Below are 20,103 nucleotides of genomic sequence, written 5' to 3'. Positions count from 1 at the left end.
TAACCCTCTGTTCTCTATATTTAAGAGTCTTTTATGTTTTGTCCCCCTCCCTGTTTTTATATTATTTTTGCTTCCCTTCCCTTATGTTCATCTGTTTTGTATCTTAAATTCCTCATGAGTGAAGTCATGATATTTGTCTTTCTTTGACTAATTTCACTTAGCATAATACCCTCCAGTTCCATCCACATAGTTGCAAATGGCAAGATTTCATTCTTTTTGATTGCCAAGTAATACTCCATTGTGTGTGTGTGTGTGTGTGTGTGTGTGTGTGTGTGTGTGTGTGTATACACCACATCTTCTTTATCCATTCATCCATCCATGGACATTTGGGCTCTTTCCATACTTTGGCTACTGTCAATAGCGCGGCTATAAACCTTGGGGTGCATGTGCCCCTTCGAAACAGCACACCTGTATCCCTTGGATAAATACCTAGTAGTGTGATTGCTGGGTTGTAGGGTAGCTCTATTTTTAATTTTTTGAGGAACGTCCATACTGTTTTCCAGAGCGACTGCATCAGTTTTCATTACTACCAGCAGGCGAAAGAGATCCTCTTTCTCTACGTCCTCACCAATAATGTTAGCGAGGTGTGAGGTAATATCTCATTGTGGTTTTGATCAAAAGGTTTTCTGACTTCTAAATCAGTAATTTGTAAAATACTGAATGAACAATCATTGTGCAAATATAACAACGGAGTTTACAAAAGGCAGAGAGCCACTAGACAGTATCAAAGCATTCTTCAAGGTAGCAACTCCATATGGAATTTTTTTGGCAGTCAATTACCCATGACCGAGTCTATGGAGTAAACTATATGCCTGAAGGTCTCCTTTTAGAGAATTCAAGTGAATCAAAAAGAAAAGTGTATTGTGGGGCATCTGACTGGCTCAGTCAGTGGAGCATGGGACTCTTGATCTTGGGGCTGTAAGTTCGAGCCCCATGTTGGGAGTACAGATTTACTTAAAATAAAATCTTATGGGTGCCTGGATGGCTCAGTCAGTTGAGCACCTGATTCCTGATTTTGGCTCAGGTCATGATCTCATGGTTGTGAGATCAAATCTCACACAGGGCTCTGTGCTGGGCGTGGAGCCTGCTTAAGATTCTCTCTCAAAAACAAATAAATAAAATTTAAAAAGTGTATTTTAGCTACATTGTTCTGTACCATATGTTCTTAGATACGTAGTAAAAATATATAAATATATTTAAAGCAAGACTACAGAATAATGAATAAACACTAACGGATTGATAAGTGAATTACTGGTAGTTGTAACTGCTATAAATTCAAACACCATTAAAATGTTCTTAAATGTAAATAACATATTGATAACTACCAACTAGGACAATATTATGATGAATGGAGAATACATTATTTTTTAAATTTTTATTTATTTTGAGAAAGGTACAGAGAGCAAGTAGGGGTAGGGGTAGAGAGAGGAGACAGAATCCCAAGCAGGCTCCATGCTGTCAGTGCAGAGCCCGATGCAGGACTTGAATTCACAAACTGTGAGATCATAACCTGAGCTGAGACCAAGAGTTGGACGCTCAACTGAGCCACCCAGGTGCCCCAAGTGAAGAAAGAAAAGATTCTAGATTGTTTTATGAGCTGCATTTTTATTTAACTCTACTCAACACTATTTTATGATTAAAAGGCACCTTTCTTGGTCACATATTCATACCAGTATTCAAATATGAGTCTGATAAAACTACTTTGCAGGAAAAGTAAATATTGTATAATTAACACATGAGGCTAATGGATGGACTTCAGGAGCTTCCAAAGTTACTGACACAATGAAGGTAAAACACCAAGGCTAGTCTTTCAGGTAGACACACTTATACACGAGTAAATATCAAACTAAAGGGGCTGTTTTTCCTGTGCCTACATAAATCAAGAAAAAGATACAATGAAAAATGAATGTTCAAAAATACCTCTTAGTCCCAGGAAGAATATAAAGCAGCAATGCAAAAACTTGATTAGTAAGTTTCCTTGGTACATCCCTCTCTCTCAGCTGACACATTCCATTAAGAACTACTATGTTTAAGTTAATTAATTTACCACAAACAGACCAGTCTAAATGCATTACTGGTAACATCACACAGTAATGGAACTATGATATGCTATCCAAATCTGGGGTAAAAAAAATCACCCTGCCTTCTAAATGTGCTAATAGATGAATTTGAAAATCAATAAATCTGTATCAAACGAGAATAATTATATATACTTTATCAAGCCAGAGGACATATAATAGTCATATGTAATGACAAGTATGTGACGGACCAGTCAAGAAAATGTCTACAACAGAAGTTAAAACTTGCCAGGAGGCAATAAGAATTTATTTATTTTTGTTGTTTATTTTTAGAGAGAGAAAGACAGAATACAAGCAGAGGAGGTACAGAAAGAGAGGAGAGAGGGAATCCCAAGCCGGCTCTGTGCTATCAGCGCAAAGCCCGATGCAGGGCTTGATTTTACTAACTGTGAGATCATGACCTGAAGCTGAGATGAAGAGTTGGACACAAATGACTGAGCCACGCAGGCTCAGAATTTAAAGAAAATTAAAGGAAGTAAGATGAATCAAGGTAGTAATCAAGTTAGGTTAGTAAGGAAATAAAAATCCTAGAAGAAGATTAGCGATTTGAAATCAAAAACGTTTTTAAAAAGGCACTCAGAGAAAAACGAGACGGTGAAGGCAGACATCTTTTCAAGGTCACACCTCTCATGTATGTGCATAAAAGAAAACAAATCAGACTAAAGTGAACCAACAATGATTCAAGTTCAGTGAAATTCACGGACTTGTCACAAATTATGAACTAAAATTAAATGGCAATATTTATGGTAGATGAGTGAAAACTATAAAAACTGTCAGAATTGAATAGAAATGAGTTTTGTGATTTAAAAAAATTTTTTTACTGTTTATTTACTTTTTGAGAGAGACAGAAAGGGAGGGAGGGAGAGAAAGTCTGACATAGGGCTCGAACTCACAAACTGTGAGGTCATAACCTGAGCCAAAACAGTTAGATGCTTAACTGACTGAGCCACCCAGGGACCCTCAGTTTCATGATTTTGTAAGATTGATCAACTCACAAAATACATGAAAATCCTTGTGACAGAAAAACAATGCTATTCTGCTAACAATGACAGACAAATGGACTGAAAAGTTGCTGTCAAGGGAATGTTTATTACTTAAACTAAGTATTTTTCAAAAATACTTGTTTTACTCATCACAGTAATGACCTTTGTAACAATATTTCTAAATACTACTATTCTTCCACCCATCTTTCCAGGGAGAAGATTCATACTATTCTTTTCTTCACACCCACGAACTTGGGAGATCTACCAGGCCTAATGTAAACTAGTTTCTGAGAACCACTGTTTACAGAGGGAGTTTAAGACCAATATGGTCCCATTTCTCATTTCTTCCTCTCCAAAAAAAACCCACGGAAGCTTCAAAAACTTTTAATCCTGAGGCTTGTATTCTTTTGATAGTCATTGCTAAAAATTCCAGTTTATCCCCCACTTTGTTGTGTCCTTGATACCTGATGAAGAACCTTTAGAAATCTTTGAGAAAAATGGGACATATGAGCATCCTCTTCCTGAATTGTTGATCACAGATTAGTAAGCAAGGAAAAGGATACTAATACTTTATAGTATCGGGTAAATGTCTATTTCCTTTTAAGAATTCTCCTTTGTGCTACACGACAAATCTAGGGTTGTGTCTAAATGACAACCAATGGATAAGTATAGGGGGCTTTTACAATACGTTACAGAAGTAGACTGGAACTCCCTACACCACTACTGGGGACAGCTTCCCACAAAGCACTGTCTCCTGTCCTCAGTCTAAGAGCACTAGTACATAGTCCATGGCACAAAGCAGGTATTGGGGGGTGGGGGGAGGGATGGCTGTTCCTTAACCACTTTGCCTTGCATCAGAAAGATCCCAAATCAATGTTATATGGAGGCTCTGGTGTATGCTTTTCTTTGGAACTTTCTCCAATGGGTGTGTTAACTACATTTTTACCAAGTCAGTTATTTCTCAAAAAGCATGGCAGTTCAGTTTGAGTATTCTTTTAAGAGATCAAATGAGTACGGCTAGTAATTGGAAGACTGGACTGTTACTGTATATATTCCTCTCTTTTAAGAAAAGTTGGTTTACAGTTAAAAATGTAACTGTATGTAAATGTAATTTGAGTGAATACATCTATGTTGATAAAAACCCTTGGGCTATTTTCACTGTTCCCAGATTAATGGAGGAGAGTATGATATAGCACCAAATTAGAGCACAAAGCCCTCTTACATCCTCTGCTAGGAGAATGATTTCTTTCAAATGCCGCAGAACAGCTGATACTATTTCTATAGTACTACTTCCTTCTAGCTGGTGGAAAGGCATGTTAACTGGGATGCTCAAAATGAGGAAGAATGACTTCCTAATAAATGTTGCTTTTCTTCTTTATGCTTTTAATGCTAGAAACCCACTCTGTTCAACCAATGTTGGCATGTCTACTACATGTAAGCTCTGGTCTAAGCATCAGATATACAAAGTGGGATAAAGAAACAAAAGATAAATAAGACAGGACCTCTATCCCTCCAGGTGCTTAGTCTAGCACTTTCTCTATGGTAGAGAAAATATGAGGCCATCTCTGCAACAATATAAGTATTTTAACATACCATAAATAGTTGCAAGGATGGAGTGGATCTCCGTCCCTTAAATTTATCTAGGGGAATCCTGGAAAGATCCACAGAGAAGGTAACACCTGAATAATTTTAAAGGAAAGAGAAGGACTGGCATGGAGTTGATTAAGGCTGAAAGATTTTCTAGACAAAAGATCTAACTTTGGTGAAAATAATGTTCTATAAAATACTAAACAGTTTATAACCCTACTGTTAGGAAATATTAGATAAAATGAAATTAAATGAGTTTATTTAAAGACCTATGTGCATCTTAATTTTCCAAAAGGGGTGAAAAAAGAAGATACACAGCATTCCTTACATTGGCATAGAAGCCCCTTTTAGCAGAACACCTTTGGTAGAGTAGTGGTTCTTGGGATATATTGTGAGAAATCTGTACTGAATCATCTATATAGTCCCTTTTGGCTCAAATAAGTCAATATATCTAAGAAGAAAAATCTAGAGAAGAAACTAAAACTAGCTGTCTTACTATCTTAATGTAAGACTTCTCAAGCTATCATAAAATTCAGCATGTCTTTAGAGCAACTAAGGCTCTAAGATTTCAAAATATGGGGAAAAAGATTATTTGACAGCCAGCTAGAGAGATGGGTAAAATCACCTGATGTGAACCCATCCTAAGAGAAGTGGGTGTCAGACATGCAAACTTGGACTAATCTAATTACTAGCAGAGGCCAGAGTTTGTCACTAAGATTTGCCCCTGTCTACTCACTCTCTGCCAAGGACTTAGGTCTTGGGTAAACGTAAGACACCAGCCAAAGGGGGAAAAAAAAACCCAACAAAACCTGGACAAGCCATTTTCTTTAATCTCTATATGCCTAAGGAAAGCCCCAGAATATGAAATAAAAAAGGCTCCTGGGGTACAGTCTTCACTTTACTGCAAACACCCAAAGCTCTGGCCAGTGGTAGCACTCTCGTGTTTTTGGCACTGATGGCCACATTCCTGGTTTTTATCTTGACGAAGTCCCAGTTGTTCGTTTTTGCTTTTGTTTCCCTTGCCTCTGGAGACACGTCTAGTAAGAAGTTGCTATGACTGAGGTCAAAGAGGTTGCTGCCTGTGTTCTCCTCTAGAATTTTTGATGTTTTCCTGTCTTACATTTAGGTCTTTTACCTGTTTTGCGTTTGTGTATGGTGTAAGAAAGTGATCCAGGTTCATTCTTCTGCGTGTCACTATCCAGTTTTCCCAACACCATTTGCTGAAGAGATTGTCTTTTTCCACTGGATGCTCTTTCCTGCTTTGTCAAAGATTAGCTGGCCATACATCTGTGAGCCCATTACTGGGTTCTCTATTCTGTTCCATTGACCTATGTGTCTGTTTTTGTGTGTCAGTACCATACAGTGTTGATGATTACAGCTTGGTAATACAGCTTGAAGTCTGGAATTGTGATGCTTCCAGCTTTGGTTTGCTTTTTCAGGACTGCTTTGGCTATTTGGGGTCTTTTCTGGTTCCATACAAATTTTAGACTTGTTTGTTCTAGCTCTGTGAAGAATGTTCTAGTTCTGTGTTTTGATAGGGATTGCATCAAATGTGTAGATTTGGGTAGTCCATATGGACATTTTAACAGTATTTGTTCTTCCAACCCATGGGCATGGAATGTTTTTCCATTTCTTTGTGTTTGTTCAATTTATTTCATAAGCTTTCTATAACTTTCAGTGTATGAATCTCTTACCTCTTTGGTTAGGTTTATTCCTAGGTATTTTATGGTTTTGGGTGCAATTATAAATGCGACAGATTCCTTTATTTCTCTTTCTGCTGCTTCATTATTGGTGTACAGAAATGCAACCAATTTCTGTACATTGATTTTATATCCTGCAACTTGCTGAATTCATGTATCATTTCTAGCAGTTTTTTGGTGGAGTATTTCGGGTTTTCCATGTAGAATATCATGTCATCTGCGAAGAGTGAAAATCTGACTTTTTCCAGGCTGATTTAGATGTCTTTTGTTTCTTTGTGTTGTCTGATTGCTGAGGCTAGAGCTTCCAACAGTACGCTGAACAACAGTGGTGAGTGGACATCCCTGTTGTGTTCCTGATCTCAGGGAGAAAGCTCTCAGTTTTTCCCCACTGAGGATGATATTAGCTATAGGTCTTTCATAAATGGTCTTTATGATCTTGAGGTATGTTCCTTCTATCCCTACTTTCTTGAGGGTTTTTATCAAGAAACGATGCTGTATTTGTCAAATGTTTTTTCTGCATCTATTAAGAGGATTGTCTGTTTAATTATATATTATGTATATATATATATACACACACATATACATACATTACAGAGAGAGCACATGCATGTGAGTGGGGGAGGGGCAGAGAGCGAGGGAGAGAGAGAATCCCAAGCAGGCTCCATGCTCAGCATGGAGCCCAATAAGGGGCTCGATTTGTGCGAGACCATGACCTGAGCCAAAACCAAGAGTCATATGCTTAACTGAATGAGCCACCCAGGCACCCCTGATTCGTTTATTAATGCCACTATATAAATGCTTTAGTCCTATAAGGGAGATATAATATAAACAAAAATATAAAGCTCAACATGACCCATAAACTCCCTTATTTGTTAAATCTGGAGAGTACCTTCTAATAGTTTATTTGTGTAAAATATTCTTTGCCACTCCTATAATCCTGTGGCTCCCAGTATTTTAAAATCTGAGAAGCCTTTCTTACCATCAGCAAGCTACACATGTGAATCCATAGACCCTATGAAAACTCAGGCTAGGAAATACTAAACTTACAGACTCTGTACACTTGATAGTCATTACATAAAAGCAATTTAAACCTCATTACGAAAAGAGGTGAGTATTATATTTAAGAGTCTATCAAAGCTCTCTCGGAAATGTCAAACACCTATTAGGAAGAACATTCAAGAAAGGAGAGACCACAAAACATGGACTTTCAGTTGTTTTACATTAAAAACTCTTCTAGTTTTTTTTTTTAATTAAACACAAATTTCTCTTTCTTAAAAGAACAGCCATTTTTGCATATTTAAGTGCTACAAGTCAAAAAGATGTAAAGTAGTACCTACCCTGAAATGAGAAATGAAGCATGTCTGGTCTCTGGTCAAGTCTTGGCTGCATTGGTGACAATGGTCCAATTTGAATTCTGACTCCCCTGGTCCAGAGCTCTCTGCAGACATATAGCCTGCTTTTATCCTAATCTGGTGTCATCATTTCAGAAATGCTTAATATGGAGGCATTTGGGTGGCTCAGTCGGTTGAGTGTCCATTCGGCTCAGGTCATGATCTCGTGGTTGATGAGTTTGAGCCCCACATCAGGCTCACTACTGTCAGCCTGTTACCACAGACCCTGCTTCAGATGCTCTGCCCCTTCTCTCTCTGCCCCTCGCCAACTTGTGCTCTCCTCCAAAATAAACGTTTAAAAAAAAAAAAAGAAATGCTTAATCTGTGTCACAGAAGTGATGGTTTGCTTTTTGTAAATGAAGAAAAGCTAAGATGTTAATATTTAATGTGTCATTTTGAGTGCTAACCTGAAAACACAATTACTGTAAAATCTTTTTGATTCTGTATTAAATATTATGCTTTTTATATTTAGAATGCTTATCATTCAGCCAATTATTACTGCTTATTTAAGTAATAAAAGTAGATATCACTGCAACTTTTTTTTTAAGATCTGCTGTCTTAGGTACAATTCATTCCTCAAACTGAAAAAGTGACTAACCTTTGGTTAATTACATCTGGTATTTAGGATACAAACTTGACATATTTGAATAAAAAACATAAATATTTTATATGGAATAAATTCTTTTTTCAACGTTTTTTTTATTTTTATTTATTTATTTTTTTTATTTATTTTTGGGACAGAGAGAGACAGAGCATGAACGGGGGAGGGGCAGAGAGAGAGGGAGACACAGAATCGGAAACAGGCTCCAGGCTCCGAGCCATCAGCCCAGAGCCTGACGCGGGGCTCGAACTCACGGACCGCGAGATGGTGACCTGGCTGAAGTCGGACGCTTAACCGACTGCGCCACCCAGGCGCCCCTATATGGAATAAATTCTAATACCTTACACTATGTATATATGATTTTTTAGTTCCAGATTTTAATACAAAATGTCATTCCTCTGTGGGCTGTGCAATTACTCTGTCTATATCAGCAAGTATAAATCAATCTAGTGTACTGTCTAGCTCTTCTGGTAAGAAAAAAAATTCTCTACTTATATAGTCCAATAAACAAGTGGAAAAAGCTGCAAATGACTGACGCCTAACAATAAATAAGCCAAAACACCACAAATGTGTCAATAAACTACAAGTAATGGCCATGTAAAATTCTCAAATAAAATATTTTAATTCTATTACTGCTGTGTTTGCTAGTGTTCACGTTCTCAACCTTTCACTGATGAGATGACATCTTGTTAATAACTACAAAAATACCTTATGGATTATTGTGAAATAGGTATTTAGATTTCCAACTTGACTTCAGGAATCTCCTCAAATAACCTACAGCCAAGTTGTGATCAAACTACTTCTGTACTAACATTCTAGGTGACTGAGGTCTCCCCCAGTAGATGTTGACCAATTTCATATGTTCCTTATTCCCCTTCAGTTATTCCTTGGCATAATTTCTTCCCAGACATTTGCTCACCTATTCCTACTCAATGAGTGTCCACATACCCATCTTGAAACAAAACAAAAACTTTGGGCCAGTGAGTACATTACAATCATGGGAAGGTTTTGAAACTTGCAAAGTGCTGAATCGTGTTTAGGTTAAGGTTTTATTTTCTGCAACTGGTTTTGATGGCACAAACCTCCTCTAAGAATACTAGGCACACCTTATTTAATCCACTGGAAGATGAGATCAGGAGTGAACCTAACTTCTTTGTTCTTTGGCTGGCATAAGCTATCTATATATAGTTGAAAAAACTAAGAATTCAAAGTGAAACAGAACATTCTAGAATGGAATGAGAAGAAAAAAACTTCATTCAGCAGGTGGCACTCTTTCCTTAAAAATGTAACCTAAGTGATTATTACTATCAAAGATGTCATTTGCCCCACTAATCACTTCAAAGAGAAGGTACATTAATTCTGATATCCGGTCCCAAATACAGTCTGAATCATTACTGTCTATCTAAATAATGTCTTCCTTATTTCAACAGAATTCTGGAGGTGTTCCTGAATATGCCAATTTCTTTTCACTGTAGCAAAAGGTACAATTAAGTAGAATCCAATAATTGCATTAATTTTAAAATGGCAGGTTTTGACTTATGACAGCCTAGTATATTCTTCAAGACAGTCATTTTAACCATCTCTAATTTTAATTAATTCAGTTATAAAAGAATGATCTGAATGAAAATGGGGCAAAAGATTATACATAAATTGTATTATTGTGTTATTCCTGTTTTATTTTTTTTTATTTTTTATTTATTTATTTTTAAAAAATGTTTATTTATCTTTGAGAGACAGAGAGACAGAGCGTGAGTGGGGGAGGGACAGAGAGAGAGGGAGACACAGAATCTGAAACAGGCTCCAGGCGCCGAGCTGTCAGCCCAGAGCCCGATGTGGGGCTCGAACCCACGGACTGTGAGATCATGACCTGAGTCGAAGCCTGACGCTCAACTGACTGAGCCACCCCAGTGCCCCATGTTATTCCTGTTTTAAATCATGGCAGGCACCAACTTTTTTTCCTAAGCATGTATATGAATATTCTTTCTACCTGGAATAACTTTGACTCAATTCATTACCATTCTGGCTGATATGCAACCTCGAAACTTTTAGGTTGAAAAATGGAAACAAAGCTGACAATAAAATGTGAGTTTATCTAGTACACAGAAGAAGGAAAAAATAAAAATAAAATTTGTCTAGTTTTCCTTGGCGTATCTCTTGGTCTCAATGCCCTGTAGTTGTCACCTTACCACTCAAGTTCTAGGGTCATCTCTACCTTAGAGAAACTGTCCCAGAGGCTGGCTTTCAGTCTGAGTTTGGAGTGAGGGATAGATTCTTCCATCCCCTCTCAGCAAATTGCACTATTAAAATGGACACTTATCTGTCTCCAACAATTGACTGTGCAATCCTTGAGGGCAGAAAGTGGGGGGGGGGGTCTCAACATTATGTCCCCCACCCTAGCAAAAAGCTTGGCATATGGGAGATACTTAATAAATACATGCTGAATAAAGGAAAAGACTGATCTTTCCCCTTGTGCTATATTTTACTTGAGGGTAAGACCAGGTCTTACTCATTTTCCATTCTAACATTATGGATCTTCAAATGCTTGGTACCTATACACGGCAGGCTGGGAGGAAGGAATGCCTTTCCAATATGAGCCTCCAGACCATATCTCTATGACCACGCTTTGTGGAAAGAATGAAAAGTGGAAGATTTCATCCCAGTAGAACACTAAGAGATGGCCGGTAAAAGAAGCCAAGAACCACAAATTTAGACATCTGTATTTCAGTGTAAAGAACTTTCCCAAAGTTTGGGAACTTGAGCATGACTCTCATTTTGTTAATGCCTGATGATTTTCCTGTGGTTAGTAAGAATAAAAAGTCTTGAAGGAAAACCCAACAGGATTTGTGCATGGGAGGGGAGAGGCAGAAGTCATGAGACTACTATCTTACTAGGAAGCAACCTCAGAGGGAATTAGCCAAGGGGGTTGATGAATGGGGGTATGTCCAGGGAAGCAGCAGTGTTGGAAGCCCAAATCTAGACTCCTCAAACATGGACTCTCCTAGTTTAGGGGAAAACAGCTGGTGGTATGCATTAGAAGCCATAGCATAAGCATGAAAAATTGACCATCAATTTCTAGAAGGCCAATTTTATTCTAAGATTTGGGAGTGAGTTGCAATGAAAGTCTTTCATTGAATATACAAATGTGACTAGGGGCTCCTGAGTGTCTCTGTCGGTGAAGCATCCAACTTTGGCTCAGGTCATGATCTCACGGTCCGTGAGTTTGAGTCTCATGTCGGGCTCCGTGCTGATGGCTCAGAGCCTGGAGCCTGCTTCAGATTCTGTGTCTCCCTCTCTCTCTGCCCCTCCCCCGCTCATGCTCTGTCTCTGTCTCTCTCTCTCTCAAAAATAAAGATCAAAAAAAATTTAATTTAAAAAAATACAAATATGACTAAAAAATAAAATTCAAATGAATTCAATGTTAGCCAATGACACAAAGATGTTCATTGTTCCAAGCAAGCATTCTCAGGATGGCAGACTGCATGGGACACTCCTGGGTCCTTCAGCAGAACTGAATGGATGTCCAAAGTGTTCACAAACAAGCTAAAGCAGCTGTTCTCAACCGTGTTCCCATCAGTTTGATGTTTACATAAAGATATGACAAAACTTCAAAAAACTGTTCAGAGAGCATAATTTATCAAGGCCACAGCAACTAGCCATATATAAGCAATAAGTCACCCTCTACCTGAGGCAGAGAGAAGATAAACTGCATAACTGCCAAGCATATACCATATCTCTACCACTTTCCACCCAAGAAAGCCTATCAGTTATATCTGTTATACAACAGAATAAGTAATATTTATACGGATATTTATAAATATGTCCTAAACTATTTTTCTAAAAATATTTTAAATCTTTGATACTTTATTACCAAGAAAGTACTATGGGATCATACCCCTACATGCATCACCACACCACACCTTCAGCATCAAAATGTGACTGGCTACCAGTTAGGTATGCATGCTGACCAAGTTAAAACAGGACCAGGTTACTATTTCTAAGAGGCAACTGTAAGTGACAATTAGGAAGAGGGTAGAGAACTATCAGAGCCACCAAGACGGCTTGGACAGAAAGCAACCTTCTGAACTCTTGGGGCAGGGAAAGTCACTTAAAAAAAAAAAAAGTGTTCCCTGTCACACTCAGGGAAGTCTGTAAGACATGAACAAACTGTGCATGTAGAAACCATGAAATGGGTTCCAAGTACAATCACAACCGTGTTTTGTTAGAACCTAATGTCTGTAAGAGCAGGGATTTTTGTCTGTTCCCTCACTGCTGTATTCCTAGTGCCTGGCACATAGCCAGTTCTTAATAAATTTGTTGAGTGAGCAAATGTTTTGTTACACCATGAACTACAATAATTTAAACACAGAAAAAAATGCCTATCTACATATTTCATAACCATGGCAAACTTTTAATCACAGACTGGCTTCCTATTCACCATTCAGTCAAGTGCCCTCCCAGCCTCCTCCTCAAGAAACGTCTGTTTCAGAAAAGCACGCTCACTACTTGAACAACAAAACCTCCTCTCTTTGCTCCATCTTTTCAGTCTATAAGCATTCTCCCCTCTCCTAGCCTTAAAATAAAGACCAATCACATCAATCCTAAATGCTTCTTTGCCTTTGCTAACCCTTAGGCTTTCTCCTCTCTCCCCTGCCATCTTCTGCCAGCTTCTCAAGAGGAGCCTGGGCTTCCTCACCGCCCTGTTACTCCTTAACAAAGCACAGGTGCTCCGATGCCCACCACCCCACTAAAACTGCTGGTCAGAAGACAGTCACTACCACCTTCACATTCCTTGCCCAATGGCACTGCCACTGCTGACCATTTTCTCCATGGACAATGTCCTCTCCCCTGCCTTTTGGGTGTCATCTGTCCTGTAACATCTCCTTTGCAGGTTCTCCTCTGCTCTCTTCCGTGAAATCCTGGCACTCCTCAGAAGGAGGAATCTGAGCTAGGATTTCCCCACTACTCTTTCAGAGGTCCGGAAATGAACCAGGGCTGATCTATCAAGGAATTAAAATTGCCCACAGCAACTCTCCATTCATTCTTCAATCTTCAGCAATTGTGAAAGATTCTGAGCAACCCAGGGTTCAAGTGAGCAAAGGTATCCTTACAAACATTCATAAGAAGCCATGAAACTTCAATCCCAAAGGAGGAATTATTATCACTGTAATAAGATATGTAAGATTAAGCATATCTTACTTTCCACAAGTTATTTTCTTAAAAGATGTATATAAGTAAAATACACATAATAAAATAATTTTCAGGAGTTTGGCACTGCATCATTCTTGATTGTTTTCCTGGGAGAGTGTGTGTGTGTCAGCTTACATTTTTTATTAAGAGGACTTTCTTACAGCACAACGGTATTTCTTTCTTCATCTTTTTTCTTCAATGCCTACATCATCTGTACCCTAAAAAGATAATCAGTAGGCAGCATTTATGAAGTTGTCCTCATATCCAGTATATACATGAATACTGTCAAATCCAGGCAGAATGGACAACTACCCCTATTTTCTCCAAGAGTTTCTCCTGAACCTAGCTACCAGTAGTGCTATAACCAGTCAGAGGACACAAGAAGTCAATCATCTTTTTACCTCCCCAAATGAGTTCCTAGCACAGTAGTATGCACACAGTATGCCAGTAAACATGGCCTGAGTTGAGGTGACAGTTTAAGTTTCTACAAGGAGCACGTATGTAAGTTTTACAGGACAGCAAATACATTACTATGATTTTTAAGAAAACAAAATAAGGGAATAAAAGACAGTTAAGGGCAAAGATTTTATCTTGCCCTGAAGGAGATTTCATTTTTACCTGAGTGGACTTTCTATAGTTAAAGATAATCGCCTTTGTTTGTTAGGGAGGCATAGGGTCAGGGAGATTACTGAATTTTCTCAAAGCCACTAAGCTCTTCTAATTATCAAAGAAGATGTCTGCTGAACACAAAAAGAGATTCCACATTTGGGAGGCAGGCATTTGTTAACTTACATTACTAGTAGAGAACAAACATCAATAAGAGAATGGACTAGAATTCACTTAGGCATACTTCTATATTGGATGTTAGCCTTAGATATTAATATCTTTACTCAAATTAGTAAACAGGCATAACCAACAATTACACCAACCAAAAAAAATGCTGAAGTCTGAATTGAATCTTTATTTAAAACCACAGGACATGAAAAATATTTTTTTAAGACCCACTTACACAAAGAGTTCTAATAACTACATTTAGATGTAAAGAAATAAATTTCAAAATGCCTGAAATACCCAAGGCAGCTACCTTGGAGCATGCACTAGGACACTCAGGTGCAAGCTGAGGAGAGGCGGCACAGGAGGGAGTGGGTGTAAATACAGAACAGAGGATTACTACTCTCTTACTACTTCATTTGCCTGGAGAGGCTGCCTAACTCTTGTGAGGTATCTCCACCAACTATATAATGGGAATAATGGCAGTGTCACAGGGTGCAGGGGAGACCAAGTCTGTGCGTGCACTCTGTGAAGGGTGAAGGCTCCACGGTGTTAACAATGACTACTTCTAATGCAAGTGCACTCCAAGCATATCTCCCATTCTGTTGGCAAAGGTCTGTGCATTAATCCATATTTTGGGAATGCAAACTGGTGCAGCCACTCTGGAAAACAGTATGGAGGTTCCTCAAAAAACTGAAAATAGAACTACCCTAAGACCCAGCAATTGCACTACTAGGTATTTATCCAAGGGATACAGGTGTGCTGTTTTGAAGGGACACATGCACCCCCATGTTTATAGGAGCACTATCAACAATAGCCAAAGTATGGAAAGAGCCCAAATGTCCACTGATGGATGAATGGATAAAGAAGATGTGGGGTGTATATATATAAATATATAAATATATATATATATATGTAAAGAAGATGTGGGGTGTGTGTATATATATATATATATATATATATATATATACACACACACACACACACATACACATACATACACACACACACACACACACACACACACACACACACACACACACTGGAGTATTTCTCGGCAATCCAAAAGAATGAAATCTTGCCGTGTGCAACTACATGGATGGAATTGGAGGGTATTATGCTAAGTGAAATTAGTCAGAGAAAGAAAAAAATCCTATGACTTCACTCCTATGAGGACTTTAAGAGACAAAACAGATGAACATAAGAGAAGGGAAACAAAAATAATATAAAAACAGGGAGGGGGACAAAACAGAAGAGACTCATAAATATGGAGAACAAACTGAGGGCTACTGGAGGGATTGTGGGAGGGGGAATGGGCTAAATGGGTAAGGGGCACTAAGTAATCTCCTGAAATCATTGTTGCACTATATACTAATTTGGATGTAAATATAAAAAAATTAAAAAAAAAAAAGAATCCGACCATATTTGCACCCTAGAGCCTACTCTCTTCTCTGGCACAGTAAACACAATGAAGTCTAAATTTATTTGTGTTTACAATTGGCTTTATTTTATACCAACTTCACGTCACAATGAAAAATGTTAACATGGTTCAGTGATGCTTCCTGTGTATTCTGGAAGACTTAACCATAATTTAAAAAGTCATAATCAGATATGATTTTTACTCCAATAAAAGGCAAGAAAAGGAATAAATAAAAGATAATAAAATGTATGTGCTGGGGTGCCTGGGTGGCTCAGTTGGTTAAGTGTCCAAATCTTGCTTTCACTTCAGATCACGATCTCATGGTTTATGACATTGAGACCCGCTTTGGCTCTGCCTGTCCTCCACTCATGCTCTCTCTCTAAAAATAAATAAACTTTAAAAAAATGTGCTGATGTAACTCAAACCTATCTCCTGATTTAAAATATATGTATAACGTATATAAAACATATATTTATATATATATTGTGTGTGTGTGTGTACACACACACATATATATATATATATATATATATATACACACATACAAGATTATCAAAAAGGTTAAGAGCACACAGTCTTGGAGTCAGACTACCAGGGTTCACATCCAGGCTTCAAGGTCAACTAGCTGCCAAGTTACCTCAACTCTCAGAGTGTCTGCTTTCTCAGTTGTAAAATGGGAATAAAACTTCACAAGGATGGTGTAAGTCTTAAATGAGAGAAGCTATAGGATGCACCCAGTGGACCAGGCACGGAGGAAGTGAGCTATTACTGCTCTTTCCAATAAGAGCAGCACAGCAGGAGTACGCTGCTGAACTAGGATGAGCTGATGGGAACTCAGCACTGGCCAGCCCCAGCCGCCTCAGCCCAGGACTCCACTGCTCCAGATCTCTAATGCCACTGTGATACTGAGAGAGGCAGGTGCTTGCACTTTGGAATTCTGAAGTGCTGGGACCATAAATCCTAGTGCTGCATTGTTACCCTTTGAAAGCACTTTCATAGCCATCATTTCGTTCAATTTTCTCAAATTCTTGAAGTATGAAAGACATTATTTCCCATTCATAGATGAGGACAAACTCAAAGTGGTTCAAGTACTTTACTCAATGGTCTGCACAGGTGGGAAGACAGTACTGGGTACAGGCCTGTTGGTGTGAGCTGATGCTAACACGCCGTCTACCACAATCAGCTCCTGGAGAGCAGGTTCGATGTTTTTCAACTAAAGACACAGAAAATTCCCTATACAATAGCTGAAAGGGGAAAGAAGGAATCAGATGTGTCCATAAAGAACTCTTGAATTTGAAATGCAATTTGATTAGGCTTTTCATTTTAAATGAAACAGGAAAGGAAAACTTCAATTTTCTATCAGAATAGTTTTCATTTTCAAAGTATTATCCACATTTTCTCACCTTTAAGTTGGGCTACTTGACTCTTCAGAGGTCAAAGAAAAATTCTTGTGGAATTCATTTGTTCCTAATTTTTTTCATTAGTCCTACATAAGCAATAATAAACATCTTGAAATAGACTAAAATATTCACGTTTTTAAAGAATGTTTAAAGTTCTAAGAGAAAGTAACAGGTAATGATTCAAAATATCATTTAATAAGTGAAGTGAACATGCTACCAATTTTTTGAAAGGGCAGTCTAAAGGCCCCACTTGTAGTTAGTCTGATTAAACTTGAATCACAAAATGAATAATTAAAAACACATCAAGTCACAAATCAGGGGCTAAAAAAAATTTAGGCCTAGGTGTTTTGTGGTCCATCTGCCTCTGTCAGAGTCTAGCTATCCCGTAAGAAGCTGATCAGGTTTTGCAGTTCACTGGCCGTAAAGATCGATTTCAGTTGCTGCTGCCACTGCCATCACTGCCACCACCAGCAGCCCCTCTGTTCTCCATCCCATTCCTGATCTAGTCGCCTCTAAAAGTCTCAATGGCTGCTTCTGTGCTCCAGCAAGGGAGAACAGGTCAATATCCTGAGCAAGTCTTATCCAGAAGCAGTTCTCTGGTACCTGAACTGATATAAGCCAGGGAGTCCACCCCGGCTTCAGCTGCAGCATAGCAGCAGACCCCTCTGATGTCCAGGATCCAGGGTGACACCCAGTGATATTTTGCTTCTCAGACTTATACAGGGGAGACCCCAAAATAACTACTAGGCAGCAGGGCAGAAACTGAAAGCCACAGCAGCCAAGAGCGCTAACTTCACCATTTCCTCACAACAATCACAGGTGACATAATCCTGGAGGGGAGGTGGTGATGGCTGTCATGTCTTCACAGTGCCCACAGTGTCCAAACCCCAAATTCTTACACATCATCTTAAGAAAACAAGATTTTATCACATTTTCACAGGTAAAAGAGCTGTGGAAGAAAGGGCTGAAATTCTGAAATTATAATATTTCCAGGATATTTTAACGGTTTATGGAAAAAAACACTGTATTTAGAAAGATTTGATGCACACGGCTAACTAAGCATATGGGGGAAAAATGAACACTTAAAATATATCCCTTAAGCAGAAACTTTTTACGAAATGCAAGTACTTTTATCAATGTTTTTAATGCAATTTCTCACAGTACAGTTAAAATCAGTCCCAGATTAGCTATTTAAAAAATCAATAATTGATAGCATATTATTTTTCTAGGTCTTTGGGCTAATTTCTGTGACAAATTTAAAAACAATACGGCTTCAGCCAATATAAAATGTAGCTCCTGTGCTCTGTATTCCCATGTAATAATATACTGGGGCAAAAGTAACCCAAAGCATGAGGACAGAAATCAGCCTATGAAGAGAAGGATGGTATAACTATCCAAAGTGTACAGCAAATTGATCACAAGTGCAAACCCTATCAATGCTTAATAAATAATTTATAAAGTAATATTTATTTTTAATAAAGGACTAAGAAATAGAGAAAAAATGTGATTGCAATGGCATTATAGGAAACTTGCTAAAGCAAAGAATTCAGTGCAGGTGGCTTACTAACAGCAAGTCTTAGAGCCACTGTCCAGCACAAGTGAAAAGTCAAGACCTGTCTGTGTTTTGGGGGGTCGGGGGGCAGGGGACATGACATGTGTATGTATTGTAGGCAGGGAATATTAAACAGAGAAAGAACTCAGAAACAAAAACTTCATTTTGGCTCGGTATATGGCCAACCATATTCTCTACTCATATAAGAAATTTCTACTCATTTGCTTTTAGTAATTAAAATCTGTGACATTCAGTATTTTGGGGAACCTTCAATAAGAATAAAGCATTATATTACACAATTTAATTCTTAGCAAGTTGCTGTATTTAGAGATAAGATGACTTTCAGACACTGATGGTTTTAGATTTTATCACCAAAACTTGGCCCGGGAAGTAAGAGGGAGAAGAGAAATCAAGAAATTTGCAACATAAACCTTTTCTCTTGGATGCCCAAAGTGTCTTTATGGATCTAATCCCCAAAACGGAAGGCTCTGTTCTCACATATCTCTGGCATTATTTAAAACTCCTAGCGAATCCTCTTGCATTGGAGGAAATGTTCTACCATGCATTTATAAAACTGCAGGATGATTTCAGTTTGCATTGTGCAAATTGACAGTCTACCTGCCTTATTCAGTGGTAACAAAAACTTTTGCTAGTTATCAGTCACAAAAAGCTAAAGGAATAGTGCTAATTGCAATTGAGACTCAAAAGAACTTTGCTCTATTTCTCATCACAGCTGTGTCTGTGGATAAATCAGGTGCTAGCAGCATGTAGTAAGTGCTCCCAAATATCTGAATAGCTGATCCCAACATTCAAAACGCAGGAACTGTATGGGTTGTGATGGAAGCAGAAAAGGTCAAGTATTCTTCAGTACCAGGAATCCAAAGACAAACAGTGATTAGTACTGGATGTGCTCAGCAATGAATTAGAAGCAGCTTCAGTTCTGTACATGAAGAATAGCAATGGGCAAGAGATTTTCTGTGACTATGCTTCAAGTTGGTACAATCACAGTGATTAAGTCAGTTAAAAAGCCTTATTCCAAACCTACCTGAAAGTCATATTCTTCTAGAACTTGAGCACCAAGCTATTAGATTAAAAAGAAAAAAAAATTCATAGTGAAATTCATACTTTCTAGGAATTGCCAACTCTGTCCAAATTATGTGAAAAGAACCCCCGCAATACAGTTAAATCTGAATTTTCAGTATCAGGAAGCAATACAACTAAGTGTCACTGAACAATGCATTTTAAAGTTTTAAGTAAAAAAGAATGTATACATATGGGCATTTATGGAAAAACTTTACAAATTTAGGAAAAAGACAAAAGAGGGCTTTGTTCGTTAGAAGATATCCCTGGGGATATCCTTTCCTTATACAATTAAAGCTAAACAAAAAAAAAAAACCAAAAGGCAAAACAGCTTTTACCAGTATAGTTACCAA

General features: G+C 38.1%; 1 protein-coding gene and 1 long non-coding RNA gene across 5 annotated transcripts in view; one reads left to right on the top strand and one right to left on the bottom strand.

Annotated features, from left to right (window-relative positions):
• Positions 1 to 3,445, top strand: part of LOC122220148 — a 74,165-nt gene extending 70,720 nt beyond the window's left edge. Inside the window, exon 6 of the long non-coding RNA XR_006202696.1 lies at positions 3,274 to 3,445. This is a non-coding gene — a long non-coding RNA (uncharacterized LOC122220148). The remainder of the gene's footprint in view (positions 1 to 3,273) is intronic.
• Positions 1 to 20,103, bottom strand: part of MAP3K1 (mitogen-activated protein kinase kinase kinase 1) — a 77,455-nt gene that overhangs the window by 41,487 nt on the left and 15,865 nt on the right. The window contains exon 2 of one of the 4 annotated variants that reach the window (XM_042939234.1): positions 19,716 to 19,751. The exons of the other annotated variants lie outside the window; for them this stretch is intronic. Within the exon in view, the coding sequence (XP_042795168.1) occupies positions 19,716 to 19,726 (11 nt within the window). The 5' untranslated portion in view covers positions 19,727 to 19,751. The remainder of the gene's footprint in view (positions 1 to 19,715; positions 19,752 to 20,103) is intronic. 4 annotated transcript variants of the gene reach the window in all.

Source organism: Panthera leo, chromosome A1 (assembly GCF_018350215.1).
Source record: "Panthera leo isolate Ple1 chromosome A1, P.leo_Ple1_pat1.1, whole genome shotgun sequence".
Taxonomy (NCBI): domain Eukaryota; kingdom Metazoa; phylum Chordata; class Mammalia; order Carnivora; family Felidae; genus Panthera; species Panthera leo.
The sequence above is the reverse complement of the archived record's forward strand: the minus strand, read 5'-3'. Positions and strand labels throughout refer to the sequence as shown.